This window comes from Excalfactoria chinensis, unplaced genomic scaffold (genome assembly GCF_039878825.1).
Source record: "Excalfactoria chinensis isolate bCotChi1 unplaced genomic scaffold, bCotChi1.hap2 Scaffold_338, whole genome shotgun sequence".
Taxonomy (NCBI): Eukaryota; Metazoa; Chordata; class Aves; order Galliformes; family Phasianidae; genus Excalfactoria; species Excalfactoria chinensis.
The window spans coordinates 23,462-45,867 of NW_027315626.1; the positions used below are offsets into that span (position 1 = coordinate 23,462).

General features: G+C 50.6%; 1 protein-coding gene across 1 annotated transcript; it reads left to right on the forward strand.

Annotated features, from left to right (window-relative positions):
- On the forward strand, positions 1 to 22,406 carry LOC140264894 (uncharacterized). The gene is made up of 11 exons (XM_072360792.1): positions 1 to 32; positions 4,294 to 4,383; positions 6,411 to 6,444; positions 8,104 to 8,156; positions 10,304 to 10,424; positions 11,626 to 11,684; positions 12,179 to 12,245; positions 18,052 to 18,116; positions 20,323 to 20,376; positions 21,588 to 21,647; positions 22,315 to 22,406. The coding sequence occupies exons 2-11, from the start codon at positions 4,299 to 4,301 to the stop codon at positions 22,404 to 22,406; spliced, it is 690 nt and encodes a 229-aa protein (XP_072216893.1). The 5' UTR covers positions 1 to 32; positions 4,294 to 4,298.

A 22,406-nucleotide genomic window follows, 5' to 3' on the forward strand; every position in this document is an offset into this window, starting at 1 on the left:
GACGAGGAGCGTCCCGCTGCCAGCACTGACAGGTAGGGGGATATGGGGGGGGTATGGGGGATGGGGGGGGCCCATATGGGGTCATTGGGGCCCATTTGGGGTCATTGGGAGCCATAAAGGGACAACAAGGCCCATATGGGGGATCCATATGGGGACATTGGGACCCATTTGGGGTAAATGGGATCCATTTGGGGTCATTGGAAACCATATAGGGACACTGAGACCCATTTGAGGTCATTGGGACCCATTTAGGGTCATTGGGACCCATATGGGGACATTGGGGTCTGATTGGATCCCATTTGGGGTCATTGGGGTCCCATTTGGGGTCATTGGGACCCATATGGGTTCATAGGGACCCATTTGGGATCATTGGGACCCATTTAGGGTCATTGGGATCCATTCGGGGTCATTGGGGTCTGATTGGGACCCATTTGGGATCATTGGGACCCATTTAGGGTCATTGGGATCCATTCGGGGTCATTGGGGTCTGATTGGATCCCATTTGGGGTCATTGGGATCCATATGGGGTCATTGGGGTCTGATTGGGGTCATTGAGACCCATTTAGAGACATCGAGGCCCATCTGGGGTCATTGGGATCCATATGGGGTCATTGGGGTCTGATTGGATCCCATTTGGGGTCATTGGGACCCATTTGGGGTCATTGGGACCCATATGGGGACATTGGGACCCACTTGGGGTCATTGGGACCCATTTGGGGTCATTGGGGTCTGATTGGGGTCATTGGGGTCTGATTGGGGTCATTGGGACCCATTTGGGGTCATTGGGACCCATATGGGGACATTGGGACCCATTTGGGGTCATTGGGATCCATATGGGGTCATTGGGGTCTGATTGGGACCCATTTGGGGTCATTAGGGCCCATTTGGGGTCATTGGGGTCTGATTTGGGGTCATTGGGACCCATATGGGGTCATTAGGGCCCATTTGGGGACATCGAGGCCCATTTGGGGTCATTGGGGTCTGATTGGATACCATTTGGGGTCATTGGGACCCATCTGGGGACATAGAGGCCCATTTGGGGTCATTGGGGCCCATATGGGGACATCGAGGCCCATTTGGGGTCATTGGGGTCTGATTGGGACCCATATGGTGTCATTGAGGCCCATTTGGGGTCATTAGGGCCAATTTGGGGTCATTGGGATCCATATGGGGTCATTGGGGTTTGATTGGGACCCATTTGGGGACATTGGGACCCATATGGGGACATTGGGATCCATATGGGAACATTGGAATCCATATGGGGTCATTGGGATCTGATTGGATCCCATTTGGGGTCATTGGGACCCATTTGGGGTCATTGGGACCCACTTGGGGTCATTGAGGCCCATTTGGCTTCATTAGGACCCATATGGGGACATTGGGGTCTGATTTGGGGTCATTGAGACCCATTTAGAGACATCGAGGCCCATTTGGGGTCATTGGGGTCTGATTGGGACCCATTTGGGGTCATTGGGACCCATATGGGGACATTGGGACCCACTTGGGGTCATTGGGACCCATTTAGGGTCATTGGGACCCATATGGGGACATTGGGGTCTGATTGGATCCCATTTGGGGTCATTGGGACCATATGGGTTCATAGGGACCCATTTGGGATCATTGGGACCCATTTAGGGTCATTGGGATCCATTCGGGGTCATTGGGGTCTGATTGGGGTCATTGAGACCCATTTAGAGACATCGAGGCCCATTTGGGGTCATTGGGATCCATATGGGGTCATTGGGGTTTGATTGGATCCCATTTGGGGTCATTGGGACCCATATGGGGACATCAAGGCCCATTTGGGGTCATCGGGGCCCATTTGGGGACATTGGGATCCATATGGGGACATTGGGGTCTGATTTGGGGTCATTGAGACCCATTTAGAGACATCAAGGCCCATTTGGGGTCATTGGGATCCATATGGGGTCATTGGGGTCTGATTGGATACCATTTGGGGTCATTGGGACCCATTCGGGGTCATTGGGGTCTGATTGGGACCCACTTGGGGTCATTGAGGCCCATTTGGGGTCATTGGGACCCATATGGGGACATTGGGACCCACTTGGGGTCATTGGGACCCATTTGGGGTCATTGAGGCCTATTTGGGGTCATTGGGGCCCATTTGGGGTCATTGAGACCCATTTAGGGTCATTGGGACCCATTTAGGGTCATTGAGGCCCATTTGGGGTCACTGGGGTCTGATATGGGGGCATTGGGACCCATATGGGGTCATTAGGACCTATTTGGGGTCATAGGGGCCCATTTGGGGTCATTGGAGTCTGATTGGCACCCATTTGGGGTCATTGGGACCTATATGGGGTTATAGGGGCCCATTTGGGGACATTGGGACCCATTTGGCGTCATAGGGGCCCATTTGGGGTCATTAGAATCCATTTGGGGCAGCCCCTTATGGGGCAGCTCCTACTTATGGGGCAGCCCCCCACTTATGGGGCAGCCCCCCACTTATGGGGCAGCTCCTACTTATGGGGTAGGCCCCTATTTATGGGGCAGCCCCTACTTATGGGGCAGCTCCTACTTATGGGGTAGGCCCGAATTTATGGGGCAGCCCCCCACTTATGGGGCAGCTCCTACTTATGGGGCAGCCCCCCACTTATGGGGCAGCTCCTACTTATGGGGCAGCCCCCCACTTATGGGGCAGCCCCCCACTTATGGGGCAGCTCCTACTTATGGGGTAGGCCCCTATTTATGGGGCAGCCCCTACTTATGGGGCAGCTCCTACTTATGGGGTAGGCCCGAATTTATGGGGCAGCCCCCCACTTATGGGGCAGCTCCTACTTATGGGGCAGCCCCCCACTTATGGGGCAGCTCCTACTTATGGGGCAGCCCCTCACTTATGGGGCAGCTCCTACTTATGGGGCAGCCCCCCACTTATGGGGCAGCTCCTATTTATGGGGCAGCCCCCACTTATGGGGCAGCTCCTACTTATGGGGCAGCCCCTACTTATGGGGTAGGCCCCTATTTATGGGGCAGCCCCCCACTTATGGGGCAGCCCCCACTTATGGGGCAGCTCCTACTTATGGGGTAGGCCCCTATTAATAGGGCAGCCCCCCACTTATGGGGCAGCTCCTACTTATGGGGCAGCCCCCCACTTATGGGGCAGCCCCCCACTTATGGGGTAGGCCCCCACTTATGGGGCAGCTCCTACTTATGGGGCAGCTCCTACTTATGGGGCAGCCCCTCACTTATGGGGCAGCTCCTACTTATGGGGCAGCCCCCCACTTATGGGGCAGCTCCTACTTATGGGGCAGCCCCTACTTATGGGGTAGGCCCCTATTTATGGGGCAGCCCCCCACTTATGGGGCAGCCCCCACTTATGGGGCAGCTCCTACTTATGGGGTAGGCCCCTATTAATAGGGCAGCCCCCCACTTATGGGGCAGTTCCTACTTATGGGGCAGCCCCCCACTTATGGGGCAGCTCCCACTTATGGGGCAGCTCCTACTTATGGGGCAGCCCCCCACTTATGGGGCAGCTCCTACTTATGGGGCAGCCCCCACTTATGGGGCAGCTCCCACTTATGGGGCAGCTCCTACTTATGGGGCAGCCCCTACTTATGGGGTAGGCCCCTATTTATGGGGCAGCCCCCCACTTATGGGGCAGCCCCCACTTATGGGGCAGCTCCTACTTATGGGGTAGGCCCCTATTAATAGGGCAGCCCCCCACTTATGGGGCAGCTCCTACTTATGGGGCAGCCCCCCACTTATGGGGCAGCCCCCCACTTATGGGGCAGCTCCTACTTATGGGGCAGCCCCCCACTTATGGGGCAGCTCCCACTTATGGGGCAGCTCCTACTTATGGGGCAGCCCCTACTTATGGGGTAGGCCCCTATTTATGGGGCAGCCCCCCACTTATGGGGCAGCCCCTACTTATGGGGTAGGCCCCTATTTATGGGGCAGCCCCCCACTTATGGGGCAGCCCCCACTTATGGGGCAGCTCCTACTTATGGGGTAGGCCCCTATTAATAGGGCAGCCCCCCACTTATGGGGCAGCTCCTACTTATGGGGCAGCCCCCCACTTATGGGGCAGCCCCCCACTTATGGGGTAGGCTCCTACTTATGGGGCAGCTCCTACTTATGGGGCAGCTCCCACTTATGGGGCAGCTCCTACTTATGGGGTAGGCCCCCACTTATGGGGCAGCTCCTACTTATGGGGCAGCCCCCCACTTATGGGGTAGGCCCCTATTTATGGGGCAGCCCCCCACTTATGGGGTAGGCCCCCACTTATGGGGCAGCCCCCCACTTATGGGGCAGCCCCCCCTATATCCCACACAGGCCCCATGGATGCAGTGTGGGGCTCTGCCCTCCTATTGGCTGCGCTGCTGCTGACGGCCACCCTGTGTATCCGCTGCCACCGACAGCGGGGTCAGTGGGGTTATGGGGTCAATGGGGCTATGGGGGCTCTATGGGGTCAATGGGGTCAATGGGCCTATGGGCCTATGGGGCCATTGGGGTCAATGGGGCCTATGGGGCCAATGGGGGCTATGGGGGTTATGGGGCCAATGGGGGCTATGGGGTCAATGGGGTCAATGGGGGCTCTATGGGGTCAGTGGGGCACTTATGGGGTCAATGGGGCTATGGGGTCAGTGGGGCACTTATGGGGTCAATAGGGTTATGGGGTCAATGGGGGCTCTATGGGGTCAGTGGGGCACTTATGGGGTCAATGGGGCTATGGGGCCAATGGGGGCTCTATGGGGTCAGTGGGGCACTTATGGGGTTATGGGGTTATGGGGTCAGTGGGGTTATGGGGTCAATGGGGTCAATGGGGTCAGTGGGGCACTTATGGGGTCAATGGGGTTATGGGGTCAGTGGGGTTATGGGGTCAGTGGGGCACTTATGGGGTCAATGGGGTTATGGGGTCAGTGGGGTCAATGGGGCTATGGGGTCAGTGGGGCACTTATGGGGTCAATGGGGTTATGGGGTCAGTGGGGCACTTATGGGGTCAATGGGGGCTCTATGGGGTCAGTGGGGGCTATGGGGTCAGTGGGGCACTTATGGGGTCAGGGGGGTTATGGGGTCAGTGGGGTCAATGGGGGCTATGGGGTCAATGGGGTTATGGGGTCAGTGGGGCACTTATGGGGTCAGTGGGGTTATGGGGCCAATGGGGGCTATGGGGTCAGTGGGGCACTTATGGGGTCAATGGGGTTATGGGGTCAGTGGGGTCAATGGGGCTATGGGGTCAGTGGGGCACTTATGGGGTCAATGGGGTTATGGGGTCAATGGGGGCTCTATGGGGTCAGTGGGGCACTTATGGGGTCAATGGGGCTATGGGGTCAATGGGGTCATTGGGGGCTATGGGGGCTATGGGGTCATTGGGGTCAATGGGGTCATTGGGGTCAATGGGGGTTATGGGGCCAATGGGGGCTATGGGGCCACTGGGGACAATGGGGGCTCTATGGGGTCAGTGGGGCACTTATGGGGTCAATGGGGTTATGGGGTCAGTGGGGTCATTGGGGGCTATGGGGTCAATGGGGTCAATGGGGGCTCTATGGGGTCAATGGGGCTCTATGGGGTCTATTGAGCTCTATGCGGCTCTATGGGGACTATTGGGGTTAATGGGGTCTATTGGGGTCTGTTGGGTTCAATGGGGTCTCTATGGGCTCTATGGGCACTATTAGGGTCAATGGGGTCTCTATGGGGTCTATTGGGCTCTATGGGGTCTATTGGGGTCAGTGGGACTCTATGGGGTCTATTGGGCTCTATGAGATCTATTGGGGTCTATGGAGGCTCTATGGGGTCTATTGGGGTCAATGGGGGCTCAGTGGGGTCTCTTGGGGTCTATGGGGCTCTATGGAGTCTATTGGGGTCTATGGGGGCTCTATGGGGTCTATTGGGGTCTATGGGGTTCTATGGGGTCTGTTGGGCTCTATGGGGCTCTATGGGGTCTATTGGGGTCAGCGGGGCTCTATGGGGTCTATTGAGCTCTATGAGATCTATTGGGGTCTATGGAGGCTCTATGGGGTCTATTGGGGTCAATGGGGGCTCAGTGGGGTCTCTTGGGGTCTATGGGGCTCTATGGGGTCTATTGGGGTCTATGGGGTCTATTGGATTCTACTGGGGGGCTCTATGGGGTCAGTGGGCTCTATGGGGCTCTATGGGGTCTATTGGGGTCAATGGGGCTGTATGGGGCTCTATGGGGCTCTATGGGGTCAATGGGGCTCTATGGGGCTCTGTGGGGCTCTATGGGGTCTATTGGGGTCAATGGGGCTCTATGGGGCTCTATGGGGTCTATTGGGGTCTATGGGGCTCTATGGGTTCTATTGGGGTCAATAGGGCTCTATGGGGCTCTATGGGGTCTATTGGGGTCTATGGGGCTCTATGGGGTCTATGGGGCTCTATGGGTTCTATTGGGGTCTATGGGGTCACTTTGGGGTCACATCTCTCCCCCCCAGGTCCCGGCGCTCCATTGGACACCAACAGAGACAAGTAAGTGGGGGGGGATATTGGGGTCAATGGGGTCAATGGGGCCAATGGGGTCAATGGGATTAATGGGGTCAATGGGATCAATGGGGTCAATGGGGGGAATATTGGCGTCAATGGGATCAATGGGGTCAATGAGGTCAATGGGATCAATGGGGGGGATATTGGGGTCAGTGGGGTCTATGGGGCCAATGGGGCCAATGGAGTCAATGGGGTCAATGGGGCCAATGGGATCAATGGGGTCTATGGGGTCTGTTGGGGCCATTGGGATCAATGGGGTCAACGGGATCAGTGGGGTCAATGGGATCAATAGGGTCTATTGGGGTCAATGGGGTCAATGGGGCCAGTGGGGTCAATGGGATCAATGGGGGATATTGGTATCAATGGGGTCAATGGGGTCAGTGGGATCATTGGGGTCAATGGGATCAATGGGGTCAGTGGGATCATTGGGGTCAATGGGATCAATGGGGTCAATGGGGTCAATGGGATCAATGGGATCAATGGTGTCAGTGGGGTTAATGGGGACATTGGGGTCAGTGGGGTCAATGAGGTCTATTGGAGTCAATGGGGTCAATGGGGCCAATGGGATCAATGGGGTCTATGGGGTCTGTTGGGGCCATTGGGATCAATAGGGTCAACGGGATCAGTGGGGTCAATGGGATCAATAGGGTCTATTGGGGTCAATGGGGTCAATGGGGCCAGTGGGGTCAATGGGATCAATGGGGGATATTGGTATCAATGGGGTCAATGGGGTCAGTGGGATCATTGGGGTCAATGGGATCAATGGGGTCAGTGGGGTCAATGGGATCAATGGGATCAATGGTGTCAATGGGGTTAATGGGGACATTGGGGTCAGTGGGGTTAATGGGGTCCATTGGAGTCAATAGGGTCAATGGGGCCAATGGGATCAATGGGGTCTATTGGGGTCAGTGGGGTCAATGGGGCCATTGGGGTCAATGGGGTCAATCAGGCCAACGGGGTCATCAATGGGATCATCAATGGGGTCAATGGGATCAATGAGACTTAATGGGGTCAATGAGGATCAATGGGGCAATGGGTTCAATGGGGTTTATTAGCATCTATGGGGTCAGTGGGGTCAATGGGGGTCAATGGGTTCAATAGGGGATATTGGGGTCTATAGGATCAATGGGGTCAATGGGGCCATTGGGGTCAATGGGGTGAATATGGGGTCAATGGGGTCTATAGGGTGGATATGGGGTCAATGGGGGCTATGAGGTCTATGGGGTCAATGGGGTCAGTGGGGTCAATGGGGTCAATGGGGTCAATGGGGAGAATGGGGACCATAGGGTTAATGGGGTGGATATAAGGTCAATGGGGTCAATGGAGCCATTGGGGTCAATGGGGTCAATGGGATCAGTGGGGTCAATCGGGCCAACGGGGTCATCAATGGGATCATCAATGGGATCATCAATGGGGTCAATGGGATCAATGAGGCTTAATGGGGTCAATGGGATCAATGAGGCTTAATGGGGTCAATGAGGATCAATGGGGTCTATGGGGTCTATTGGGATCTATGGGGTCTATTGGGATCTATGGGGTCTATTGGGATCTATGGGGTTCTATTGGGATCTATGGGGTCTATTGGGATCTATGGGGTCAATGGGGCCATTGATGTTAATGGTGTCTCACTGCTGCCCCCTACAGGCCGATGCCGGAACAGCCTCAAAGCAGCTTCCAGATCATCCCCGCTGTGCGATGTCAGTGCTGCCCCACTGCGACCCCTAACCCAGCCCCATAGCGACCCACAGCGACCCATAGAGACACATAGAGACACATAGAGACCCATAGAGACACATAGAGACCCATAGAGACCCATAGAGACCCATAGTGACCCATAGTGACCCATAGAGACCCATAGCGACCCATAGAGACACATAGAGATCCATAGAGACCCCATAGAGACACATAGCGACCCATAGAGACACATAGAGACACATAGAGACCCATAGAGACCCCATAGAGACACATAGCGACCCATAGAGACACATAGAGACACATAGAGACCCATAGAGACCCCATAGAGACACATAGCGACCCATAGCGACCCATAGAGACCCATAGAGACCCCATAGAGACACATAGCGACCCATAGAGACCCATAGTGACCCATAGAGACACATAGAGACCCATAGAGACACATAGAGACACATAGAGACCCATAGAGACACAGAGACCCATAGAGACCCATAGTGACCCATAGAGACCCATAGAGACCCACAGTGACCCATGGAGACCCCATAGAGACCCATAGAGACACATAGAGACCCATAGAGACCCATAGGGACACATAGAGACCCATAGAGACACATAGAGACCCATAGAGACCCATAGAGACCCATAGTGACCCATAGCGACCCATAGAGACCCACAGTGACCCATAGAGACACATAGAGACACATAGAGATCCATAGAGACCCATAGAGATCCATAGAGACCCATAGCGACCCATAGAGACCCCATAGCGACCCATAGAGACCCATAGAGACCCATAGCGACCCATAGGGACCCATAGAGACCCATAGAGATCCATAGAGACCCATAGAGACCCATAGCGACCCATAGAGACCCCATAGCGACCCATAGAGACCCATAGAGACCCATAGAGACCCATAGAGACCCATAGTGATCCATAGAGACACATAGAGACCCCTAACCCAGCCCCATAGGGTCCTTTATGGGGTCCCTTATGGTGTCCCATATAGGGTCCCTTTTGGGGTCCCATATGGTGTCCCTTATGGTGTCCCATATAGGGTCCCTTATGGGGTCCCTTATGGTGTCCCATATAGGGTCCCTTATAGGGTCCCTTATGGGGTCCCTTATGGTGTCCCTAATGGTGACCCTTATGGGGTTCCTTATAGGGTCCCTTATAGGGTCCCTTATGGGGTCCCTTATGGTGTCCCATATAGGGTCCTTTATAGGGTTCCTTATGGGGTCCCTTATAGGATCCCTTCTGGTGTCCCTTATGGTGTCCCTTATAGGGTCCTTTATGGGGTCCCTTACGGTGTCCCATATAGGGTCCCTTATAGGGTCCCTTATGGTGTCCCTTATAGGGTCCCTTATGGTGTCCCTTATAGGGTCCCTTTTGGGGTCCCTTACGGTGTCCCATATAGGGTCCCTTATAGGGTCCTTTATGGGGTCCCTTATGGTGTCCCATATAGGGTCCCTTATAGGGTCCCTTATGGAGTCCCTTATGGTGTCCCATATGGGGTCCCTTTTGGTGTCCTTTATGGGGTCCCTTATAGAGTCCCTTATGGTGTCCCTAATGGTGTCCCATATGGGGTCCCTTATAGGGTCCCTTATGGTGTCCCTTATGGTGTCCCTTATAGGGTCCTTTATGGGGTCCCTTTCGGTGTCCCATATAGGGTCCCTTATAGGGTCCCTTATGGGGTCCCTTATGGTGTCCCTTATGAGGTCCCTTTTGGGGTCCCTTATGGTGTCCCTTATAGGGTCCCTTATGGGGTCCCTTATGATGTCCCTTATGGTGTCCCTTATGAGGTCCCTTTTGGGGTCCCTTATGGTGTCCCTTATAGGGTCCTTTATGGGGTCCCTTATGGTGTCCCTTATGAGGTCCCTTTTGGGGTCCCTTATGGTGTCCCTTATAGGGTCCTTTATGGGGTTCCTTATGGTGTCCCCATTGGGGTCCCTTATGGTGTCCCTTATAGGGTCCCTTATGGGGTCCCTTACGGTGTCCCATATAGGGTCCTTTATGGGGTCCCTTATGGTGTCCCATATAGGGTCCCTTATAGGGTCCCTTATGGGGTCCCTTACGGTGTCCCATATAGGGTCCCTTATAGGGTCCCTTATGGGGTCCCCAACCCCATTGATTCCCCCCTATTCCCCACAGACCCCTCCCACGTCCCCCCCCACCCCCATGGGGCGGCACCGGAGCTGATCCCGATCCCAAACCCGAACCAGAACCTGAACCCGAACCCGTCATGGCTGACAAGGGGACACGGAGACGCAGGGTAGGGACTATGGGGTCAATGGGGTGGATATGGGGTCTATGGGGTCAATGGGGTCTATGGGGTGGATATGGGGTCAATGGGGTCTATGGGGTCTATGGGGTGGATATGGGGTCTATGGGGTCAATGGGGGCTATGGGGTCTATGAGGTCAATGGGGTCAATGGGGTGGATATGGGGTCAATGGGGTCTATGGGGTCAATGGGGTCAGTGGGGTCAATGGGGGCTACGGGGTCTATGGGGTCAATGGGGTGGATATGGGGTCTATGGGGTCAATGGGGTCTATGGGGTCTATGGGGTCATGGGGTGGATATGCGGTCAATGGGGTCTATGGGATCTATGGGGTAGATATGGGGTCTATGGGGTCAATGGGGTAGATATGGGGTCAATGGGGACAATGGGGACAATAGGGTTCAATGGGGTGGATATGAGGTCAATGGGGTCAATGGGGGCTATGGGGTCTATGGGGACAATGGGGTCAGTGGGGTGGATATATGGACAATGGTGTGGATATGGGGTCTATGGGGTCAGTGGGGTCAATGGGATGGATATGGGGTCAATGGGGTCTGTGGGGTGGATATGGGGTCTATGGGGTCAATGGGGTCTATGGGGTGGATATGGGGTCTATGGGGTCAATGGGGTCTATGGGGTCTATGGGGTGGATATGGGGTCTATGGGGTCAATGGGGGCTATGGGGTCTATGAGGTCAATGGGGTCAATGGGGTGGATATGGGGTCAATGGGGTCTATGGGGTCAATGGGGTCAGTGGGGTCAATGGGGGCTACGGGGTCTATGGGGTCTATGGGGTCAATGGGGTGGATATGGGGTCTATGGGGTCAATGGGGTCTATGGGGTCTATGGGGTCATGGGGTGGATATGCGGTCAATGGGGTCTATGGGATCTATGGGGTAGATATGGGGTCTATGGGGTCAATGGCGTAGATATGGGGTCAATGGGGACAATGGGGACAATAGGGTTCAATGGGGTGGATATGAGGTCAATGGGGTCAATGGGGGCTATGGGGTCTATGGGGACAATGGGGTCAGTGGGGTGGATATATGGACAATGGGGTGGATATGGGGTCTATGGGGTCAGTGGGGTCAATGGGATGGATATGGGGTCAATGGGGTCTATGGGGTGGATATGGGGTCAATGGGTCCATTTTGGGTCCATTTGGGGTCATTTGGGGTTCGTTTTGTCCCCAGGTCCCCCCAGCTCTGCCATCAACCCCGAATCTCCACCAGTCGGACGGAACCAGATAGAGGTGAGTCATGGGGACAATAAGGGGACAGTGGGGTCAGCGGGGTCTATGGGGTCAATGGGGGCTATGGGGTCAGTGGGGTCAATGGGGTCTGTGGGGTCAGCGGGGTAGATATGGGGTCTATGGGGACAATGGGGTCAATGGGGACAATGGGGTCTATGGGGTCAGTGGGGTGGATATGGGGTCAATGGGGTCAATGGGGTGGATATGGGGTCAATGGGGTCAATGGGGTGGATATGGGGTCAATGGGGGCTATGGGGTCAATGGGGCCTATGGAGTCTATGGGGTCATTGGGGTGGCTATGGGGTCAGTGGGGACAATGGGGTCTATGGGGTCTATGGGGTCAATGGGGGCTATGGGGTCAATGGGGTCAGTGGGGTGGATATGGGGTCAATGGGATCAATGGGGACAATGGGGCCTATGGGGCCTATGGGGGCCCATTAAGGTGCCCATGGGGTGCCATTAAGCCCCCATTGAACCCCATTGCTGCCCCACAGCGCCCCCTACGTGCGGCCCCGAGAGTGAGGATGATTACAGCAATGAGGTCTACGCCTCCGGATACGTGTGAGGGTCTCCTATGGGGCAGGGCTGGGCCCTTGTGGTGTTGTGATGTTGTGTCGTTGTGTCCCTATAGTTGTGTAGTTGTATCATTGCGTCCCTATAGTTGTGTAGTTGTATCGTTGTGTCACTGTTGTATCATTGTGTAGTTGTGTCCCTATAGTTGTATATAGTCCCATATAGTTGTATATAGTTGTATCACTGTGTCCCTATAGTTGTGTAGTTGTGTCCCTATAGTTGTATCATTGTGTAGTTGTGTCCCTATAGTTGTATATGGATGTATCATAGTCCCATATAGTTGTATCATTGTGTAGTTGTGTCCCTATAGTTGTGTAGTTGTGTCATAGTCCCATATAGTTGTGTCGTTGTGTCGTTGTGTCCCTATAGTTGTGTAGTTGTATCATTGTATCCCTATAGTTGTGTAGTTGTATCATAGTCCCATATAGTTGTGTAGTTGTGTCTCTATAGTTGTATCATTGTGTAGTTGTGTCCCTATAGTTGTGTAGTTGTATCATTGTGTCCCTGTTGTGTCACTGTTGTATCATTGTGTAGTTGTGTCCCTATAGTTGTGTAGTTGTGTCCCTATAGTTGTATCGTTGTGTAGTTGTGTCCCTATAGTTGTATATGGATGTATCATAGTCCCATATAGTTGTATCACTGTGTAGTTGTGTAGTTGTGTCATAGTCCCATATAGTTCTTGTGTAGTTGTGTAGTTGTGTCCCTATAGTTGCATATAGTTGTATCATTGTGTAGTTGTGTCCCTATAGTTGTGTATAGTTGTATCATTGTGTAGTTGTGTCCCTATAGTTGTGTATAGTTGTATCATTGTGTAGTTGTGTCCCTATAGTTGTGTAGTTGTATCATTGTGTCCCTATAGCTGTATATAGATGTATCATAGTCCCATATAGTTGTGTAGTTGTGTGGTTGTGTAGCTGTGTCCCTATAGTTGTGTAGTTGTGTCCCTATAGTTGTATATAGTCCCATATAGTTGTATATAGTTGTATCACTGTGTCCCTATAGTTGTGTAGTTGTGTCCCTATAGTTGTATCATTGTGTAGTTGTGTCCCCTATAGTTGTATATGGATGTATCATAGTCCCATATAGTTGTATCATTGTGTAGTTGTGTCCCTATAGTTGTGTAGTTGTGTCATACTCCCATATAGTTGTGTAGTTGTGTCGTTGTGTCCCTATAGTTGTATCATTGTGTAGTTGTGTCCCTATAGTTGTGCAGTTGTATCATTGTGTCCCTATAGTTGTGTAGTTGTATCATTGCATCCCTATAGTTGTGTAGTTGTATCATTGTATCCCTATAGTTGTGTAGTTGTATCATTGCATCCCTATAGTTGTGTAGTTGTATCATTGTATCCCTATAGTTGTGTAGTTGTATCATTGCATCCCTATAGTTGTGTAGTTGTATCATTGTATCCCTATAGTTGTGTAGTTGTATCATAGTCCCATATAGTTGTGTGGTTGTGTCCCTATAGTTGTGTAGTTGTATCATTGTATCCCTATAGTTTTGTAGTTGTATCATAGTCCCATATAGTTGTGTAGTTGTGTAGTTGTGTCCCTATAGTCGTGTAGTTGTATCATTGTGTCCCTATAGTTGTGTAGTTGTATCATTGTGTAGTTGTATCATTGTGTAGTTGTATCATTGCGTCCCTATAGTTGTGTAGTTGCATCATAGTTGTGTAGTTGTGTGGTTGTGTCCCTATAGTTGTGTAGTTGTATCATTGTGTCCCTGTTGTGTCACTGTTGTATCATTGTGTAGTTGTGTCCCTATAGTTGTATATAGTTGTATCATTGTGTAGTTGTGTCCCTATAGTTGTGTAGTTGTATCATTGTGTCCCTATAGTTGTATATAGATGTATCATAGTCCCATATAGTTGTGTAGTTGTGTAGTTGTATCACTGTGTCCCTATAGTTGTGTAGTTGTGTCCCTATAGTTGTATCATTGTGTAGTTGTATCATTGCGTCCCTATAGTTGTGTAGTTGTATCATAGTCCCATATAGTTGTGTAGTTGTATATAGTTGTATCACTGTGTCCCTATAGTTGTGTAGTTGTATCATTGTGTCCCTGTTGTGTCACTGTTGTATCATTGTGTAGTTGTGTCCCTATAGTTGTGTAGTTGTATCATTGTGTCCCTATAGTTGTGTAGTTGTATCATAGTCCCATATAGTTGTGTAGTTGTGTCCCTATAGTTGTGTCCCTATAGTTGTGTATAGTTGTATCATTGTGTAGTTGTGTCCCTATAGTTGTATCATTGTGTAGTTGTATCATTGTGTCCCTATAGCTGTATATAGATGTATCATAGTCCCATATAGTTGTGTAGTTGTGTGGTTGTGTAGTTGTGTCCCTATAGTTGTGTAGTTGTGTCCCTATAGTTGTATATAGTCCCATGTAGTTGTGTAGTTGTATATAGTTGTATCACTGTGTCCCTATAGTTGTGTAGTTGTGTCCCTATAGTTGTATCATTGTGTAGTTGTGTCCCTATAGTTGTATATGGATGTATCATAGTCCCATATAGTTGTATCGTTGTGTAGTTGTGTCCCTATAGTTGTGTAGTTGTGTCATAGTCCCATATAGTTGTGTAGTTGTGTCCCTATAGTTGTGTAGTTGTATCATTGTATCCCTATAGTTGTGTAGTTGTATCACTGTGTCCCTATAGTTGTGTAGTTGTATCATTGTGTCCCTATAGTTGTGTAGTTGTATCATAGTCCCATATAGTTGTGTAGTTGTGTAGTTGTGTCCCTATAGTTGTATCATTGTGTATTTGTGTCCCTATAGTTGTGTAGTTGTGTCCCTATAGTTGTATCATTGTGTAGTTGTGTCCCTATAGTTGTATCATTGTGTAGTTGTGTCCCTATAGTTGTGTAGTTGTGTCCCTATAGTTGTATCATTGTGTAGTTGTGTCCCTATAGTTGTGTAGTTGTGTCCCTATAGTTGTATCATTGTGTAGTTGTGTCCCTATAGTTGTATCATTGTGTAGTTGTGTCCCTATAGTTGTATCATTGTGTAGTTGTGTCCCTATAGTTGTGTAGTTGTGTCCCTATAGTTGTATCATTGTGTAGTTGTGTCCCTATAGTTGTGTAGTTGTGTCCCTATAGTTGTATCATTGTGTAGTTGTGTCCCTATAGTTGTGTAGTTGTGTCCCTATAGTTGTATCATTGTGTAGTTGTGTCCCTATAGTTGTGTAGTTGTGTCCCTATAGTTGTATCATTGTGTAGTTGTGTCCCTATAGTTGTGTAGTTGTATCATTGTGTCCCTATAGTTGTGTAGTTGTATCATTGTGTCCCTATAGTTGTGTAGTTGTATCATTGCGTCCCTGTTGTGTCACTGTTGTATCATTGTGTAGTTGTGTCCCTATAGTTGTGTAGTTGTGTAGTTGTATATAGTTGTATCATTGTGTCCCTATAGTTGTGCAGTTGTGTCCCTATAGTTGTATATGGATGTATCATAGCCCCATATAGTTGTATCACTGTGTAGTTGTGTAGTTGTGTCTCTATAGTTGTATCATTGTGTAGTTGTATCATTGTGTGGTTGTGTCCCTATAGTTGTATCATTGTGTAGTTGTATCATTGCGTCCCTATAGTTGTGTAGTTGTATCATAGTTGTGTAGTTGTGTCCCTATAGTTGTGTAGTTGTTTCATTGTGTCCCTATAGTCGTGTAGTTGTATCACAGTCCCATATAGTTGTGTAGTTGTGTCCCTATAGTTGTATCACTGTGTAGTTGTGTCCCTATAGTTGTATATGGATGTATCATAGTTGTGTAGTTGTGTCCCTATAGTTGTGTAGTTGTATCACTGTGTATCACTGTGTAGTTGTTGTGTAGTTGTGTCCCTATAGTTGTATCACTGTGTAGTTGTATCACTGTGTAGTTGTATCACTGTGTATCACTGTGTATCACTGTGTAGTTGTGTAGTTGTATCACTGTGTATCACTGTGTATCACTGTGTAGTTGTGTGTAGTTGTATCATTGTGTATCACTGTGTAGTTGTATCATTGTGTAGTTGTATCACTGTGTAGTTGTATCACTGTGTAGTTGTATCATTGTGTATCACTGTGTAGTTGTATCATTGTGTAGTTGTATCATTGTGTAGTTGTATCATTGTGTAGTTGTATCATTGTGTATCATTGTGTATCATTGTGTATCATTGTGTATCATTGTGTATCATTGTGTAGTTGTATCATTGTGTATCATTGTGTATCATTGTGTATCACTGTGTAGTTGTATCATTGTATAGTTGTGTAGTTGTGTAGTTGTGTCCCTATAGTTGTATCACAGTGTAGTTGTATCACTGTGTAGTTGAATCATTGTGTATCATTGTGTGTCATTGTGTAGTTGTATCATTGTGTATCACTGTGTATCACTGTGTATCACTGTGTATCACTGTGTATCATTGTGTAGTTGTATCACTGTGTAGTTGTATCATTGTGTAGTTGTTGTGTAGTTGTGTAGTTGTATCACTGTGTATCACTGTGTAGTTGTATCACTGTGTAGTTGTGTCCCTATAGTTGTATCACTGTGTAGTTGTATCATAGTTGTATCACTGTGTAGTTGTGTGTAGTTGTATCATTGTGTAGTTGTGTCCCTATAGTTGTATCACTGTGTAGTTGTATCACTGTGTATCACTGTGTAGTTGTGTCCCTATAGTTGTGTAGTTGTATCACTGTGTAGTTGTATCACTGTGTAGTTGTATCATTGTGAAGTTGTATCACTGTGAAGTTGTATCATTGTGTATCATTGTGTATCACTGTGTAGTTGTATCACTGTGTACTTGTATCACTGTGTAGTTGTATCACTGTGTATCATTGTGTATCATTGTGTAGTTGTATCATTGTGTAGTTGTATCATTGTGTAGTTGTATCACTGTGTAGTTGTATCACTGTGTAGTTGTATCACTGTGTAGTTGTATCACTGTGTAGTTGTATCACTGTGTAGTTGTATCACTGTGTAGTTGTATCACTGTGTAGTTGTATCACTGTGTAGTTGTATCATTGTGTAGTTGTATCACTGTGTAGTTGTATCACTGTGTAGTTGTATCACTGTGTAGTTGTATCATTGTGTAGTTGTATCACTGTGTAGTTGTATCACTGTGTATCACTGTGTAGTTGTATCATTGTGTAGTTGTATCACTGTGTAGTTGTATCACTGTGTAGTTGTATCACTGTGTAGTTGTATCACTGTGTAGTTGTATCATTGTGTAGTTGTATCACTGTGTAGTTGTATCACTGTGTATCACTGTGTAGTTGTATCATTGTGTAGTTGTATCACTGTGTAGTTGTATCACTGTGTAGTTGTATCACTGTGTAGTTGTATCATTGTGTAGTTGTATCACTGTGTAGTTGTATCACTGTGTAGTTGTATCATTGTGTAGTTGTATCACTGTGTAGTTGTATCACTGTGTATCACTGTGTAGTTGTATCATTGTGTAGTTGTATCACTGTGTAGTTGTATCACTGTGTAGTTGTATCACTGTGTAGTTGTATCATTGTGTAGTTGTATCACTGTGTAGTTGTATCATTGTGTAGTTGTATCACTGTGTATCATTGTGTATCACTGTGTAGTTGTATCATTGTGTATCATTGTGTATCATTGTGTAGTTGTATCATTGTGTATCATTGTGTGTCATTGTGTATCATTGTGTGTCATTGTGTATCATTGTGTATCACTGTGTAGTTGTATCACTGTGTAGTTGTATCACTGTGTAGTTGTGTCCCTATAGTTGTATCACTGTGTATCATTGTGTAGTTGTATCCCAGTGTAGTTGTGTAGTTGTGTTGCTGTACGTGACGTCCCCCCTCCCCCCACAGGAAGGTGATTCCGGATCCTGAGGACTCGGCGCAGACACAACATGGAAACGACCAGCACAACAACGGTCATAGGGGGACATAGAGCCCCATAGGGGGACATAGGGACACATAGAGACCCCATAGGGACACATAGAGACCCATAGGGACCCATAGAGACCCATAGGGACACATAGGGACACATAGAGACCCCATAGGGACACATAGGGACACATAGAGACCCCATAGGGACACATAGGGGGACATAGGGACCATAGAGAGACATAGAGACACATAGGGACACATAGAGACACATAGGGACACATAGGGACACATAGAGACCCATAGGGACACATAGGGACACATAGAGACCCATAGGGACCATAGGGACACATAGGGACACATAGGGACACATAGGGACACATAGAGACCCATAGAGACCATAGGGACACATAGAGACACATAGGGACCATAGGGGGACATAGGGACACATAGAGACACATAGGGACACATAGGGACACATAGGGACACATAGGGACACATAGGGACCATAGGGACACATAGGGACACATAGGGACACATAGGGACACATAGGGACACATAGAGACCCCATAGGGACACATAGGGACCCATAGGGACCCATAGAGAGACATAGGGACCCATAGGGACACATAGGGACACATAGAGACCATAGAGACACATAGAGACCCATAGAGACCCATAGGGACACATAGGGACACATAGAGAACCACAGAGACCCATAGAGACCCATAGATCCCGTGGGGACCCATAGAGACCCATAGAGAGACATAGGGACCATAGAGCCCCATAGAGACCCATAGGGACCCATAGACACCCCATAGAGACCCATAGAGACCCATAGAGAGACATAGGGACCCATAGAGACCCATAGGGACCCATAGAGAACCACAGCGACCCATAGAGACCCATAGAGACCCATAGGGAACCATAGGGACCCATAGAGACCCCATAGAGCCCCATAGAGAGACATAGGGACCCATAGAGCCCATAGCGACCCATAGGGACCCATAGAGACCCATAGAGACCCCATAGAGCCCCATAGAGACCCCATAGACCCCATAGAGACCTCATTCACCCCATAGAGACCCCATAGAGCCCCATAGACCCCATAGTCCCCATTGACCCCAATAGACCCCATTGACCCCATAGATTCCCATTGACCCCATAGCCCCCATTGACCCCAATAGACCCCATTGACCCCATAGCCCCCATTGACCCCACTGACCCCACTGACCCTAATAGACCCCATAGAGCCCCCATAGACCCCATTGACCCCATAGCCCTCCATTGACCCCACAGCCCCCATAGCCCCCATTGACCCCATAGACCTCATTGACCCCAATAGACCTCATTGACCCCATAGACCCCCATTGACCCCATAGACCCCATAGAACCCCATAGACTCCATAGTCCCCATTGACCCCATTGACCCCATAGCCCCCATAGACCCCATAGAACCCCATAGACTCCATAGTCCCCATTGACCCCATAGCCCCCATTGACCCCATAGACCCCATAGAACCCCATAGACTCCATAGTCCCCATTGACCCCATAGCCCCCATTGACCCCATAGACCCCATAGAACCCCATAGACTCCATAGTCCCCATTGACCCCATAGCCCCCATTGACCCCATAGACCCCATAGAACCCCATAGACTCCATAGTCCCCATTGACCCCACAGCCCCCATAGACCCCATAGAGCCCCCATAACCCCCATAGACCCCAATAGACCTCATTGACCCCATAGCCCCCATTGACCCCATAGACCCCATAGAACCCCATAGACTCCATAGTCCCCATTGACCCCATAGCCCCCATTGACCCCATAGACCCCATAGAGCCCCCATAGCCCCCATTGACCCCATAGACCCCATGGAACCCCATAGCCCCCATAGACCCCATAGCCCCCATAGACCCCACAGACCCCATAGACCCCAATAGACCCCATGGAACCCCATAGACCCCATAGAGCCCCCATAGCCCCCATTGACCCCAATAGACCCCATAGATCCCATTGAGCCCAATAGACCCCATGGAGCCCCCATAGACCCCATAGCCCCCCATTAACCCCACAGCCCCCAAAGACCCCATAGCCCCCATAGACCCCATTGACCCCATAGCCCCCATTGACCCCATAGACCCCGTAGAGCCCCCATAGACCCCATTGACCCCATAGCCCCCATAGCCCCCACTGACCCCATAGCCCCCATTGACCCCATAGACCCCATTGACCCCATTGTCACCCCACAGCCACCCCCCCAGAGCCGTATGAGAACGTCCCTGATGTGTCCCGACACTCCCTGGGTGAGTCCCTGCCCCATAAGTAACCCTGCCCCATAAGTAACCCGGCCCCATAACCATCCCAGCCCCATAAGTAACCCAGCCCCATAACCATCCCAGCCCCATAAGTAACCCTGCCCCATAAGTAACCCAGCCCCATAAGTAACCCAGCCCCATAACCATCCCTGCCCCATAAGTGCCCCCAGCCCCATAACCATCCCTGCCCCATATCCCTGCCCCATAACCATCCCAGCCCCATAAGTAACCCGGCCCCATAACCATCCCAGCCCCATAAGTAACCCGGCCCCATAACCATCCCTGCCCCATAAGTAACCCAGCCCCATAACCATCCCTGCCCCATAAGAAACCCTGCCCCATAACCATCCCTGCCCCATAACCATCCCTGCCCCATAACTAACCCTGCCCCATAACTATCCCTGCCCCATAAGTAACCCTGCCCCATAACCATCCCTGCCCCATAACTAACCCTGCCCCATAACTATCCCTGCCCCATAAGTAACCCTGCCCCATAACTATCCCTGCCCCATAAGTAACCCTGCCCCATAAGTAACCCTGCCCCATAACCATCCCTGCCCCATAACCATTCCAGCCCCATATCCCTGCCCCATATCCCAGCCCCATAACCATCCCTGCCCCATAAGTGCCCCCAGCCCCATAACCATCCCTGCCCCATATCCCAGCCCCATAACCATCCCTGCCCCATAATCATCCCTGCCCCATAAGTGCCCCCAGCCCTATAACCATCCCTGCCCCATATCCCAGCCCCATAACCATCCCTGCCCCATAACCATCCCTGCCCCATATCCCTGCCCCATAACCATCCCTGCCCCATAAGTGCCCCCCAGCCCCATAAGTGCCCCCAGCCCCATAAGTGCCCCCCAGCCCCGTAAGTGCCCCCTGCCCCATAAGTGCCCCCCAGCCCCATAAGTTCCCCCAGCCCCATAAGTGCCCCCAGCCCCATAAGTTCCCCTAGCCCCATAAGTGCCCCCAGCCCCATAAGTTCCCCCTGCCCCATAAGTGCCCCCCAGCCCCATAAGTTCTCCCCAGCCCCATAAGTTCTCCCCAGCCCCATAAGTCCTCCCACCCTATAACATCCCCAGCCCCATAAGTGCCCCCAGCCCCATAAGTTCCCCCAGCCCCATAAGTCCTCCCACCCTATAACATCCCCAGCCCCATAAGTTCCCCCAGCCCCATAAGTTCCCCCTGCCCCACAGGTGACAGCCTGGAGTACATCAACATCCCTACGGCGACGTCCAGCCCGGCATCCCGCTACGGTCAGACCCCAAACATCCCATAATACCCCATATGGCCCTATATGTGCCCTATATGTCCCCATATTGGCCCTATATGTGCCCTATATGTCCCTATATGTGCCCTATATGTCCCCATATTGGCCCTATATGTCCTCTATGGGGCCTATATTGGCCCTATATGTCCCCTATGGGGCCCATAATGGCCCTATATGTCCCCATATTGGCCCTATATGTCCTCATATTGGCCTTATATATATCCCCATATGTCCCCATATTGGCCCTATATGGCCCCATATATCCCCATATTGGCCCTATATATCCCCATATGTCCCTATATTGGCCCTATATGTCCCCTATGGGGCCCATATTGTCCCCATATGGCCCTATACGTCCCTATATGTCCCCATATTGTCCCTATATGTGCCCATATTGGCCCTAAATGTCCCCTATGGGGCCCATATTGGCCCTATATGTCCCTATATGTCCCCTATGGGGCCCATATTGATCCTATATTGGCCCTATATGTCCCCTATGGGGCCCATATTGTCCCTATACGTCCCTATATTGGCCCTATATGTCCCCTATATGACCCTATATGGCCCCATATGGCCCTATATGGCCCCATATGACCCTATATGTCCCTATATGGCCCCATATGTCCCTATATGTCCCTATATTGACCCCACAGGCAGCGACCGCGAGAGCGACGCCGACGGCCCCGACTACGAGAACGTGTATGGAGCCCATTGCTGCCCCATAAGTGACAGCTCTGCCCCATAA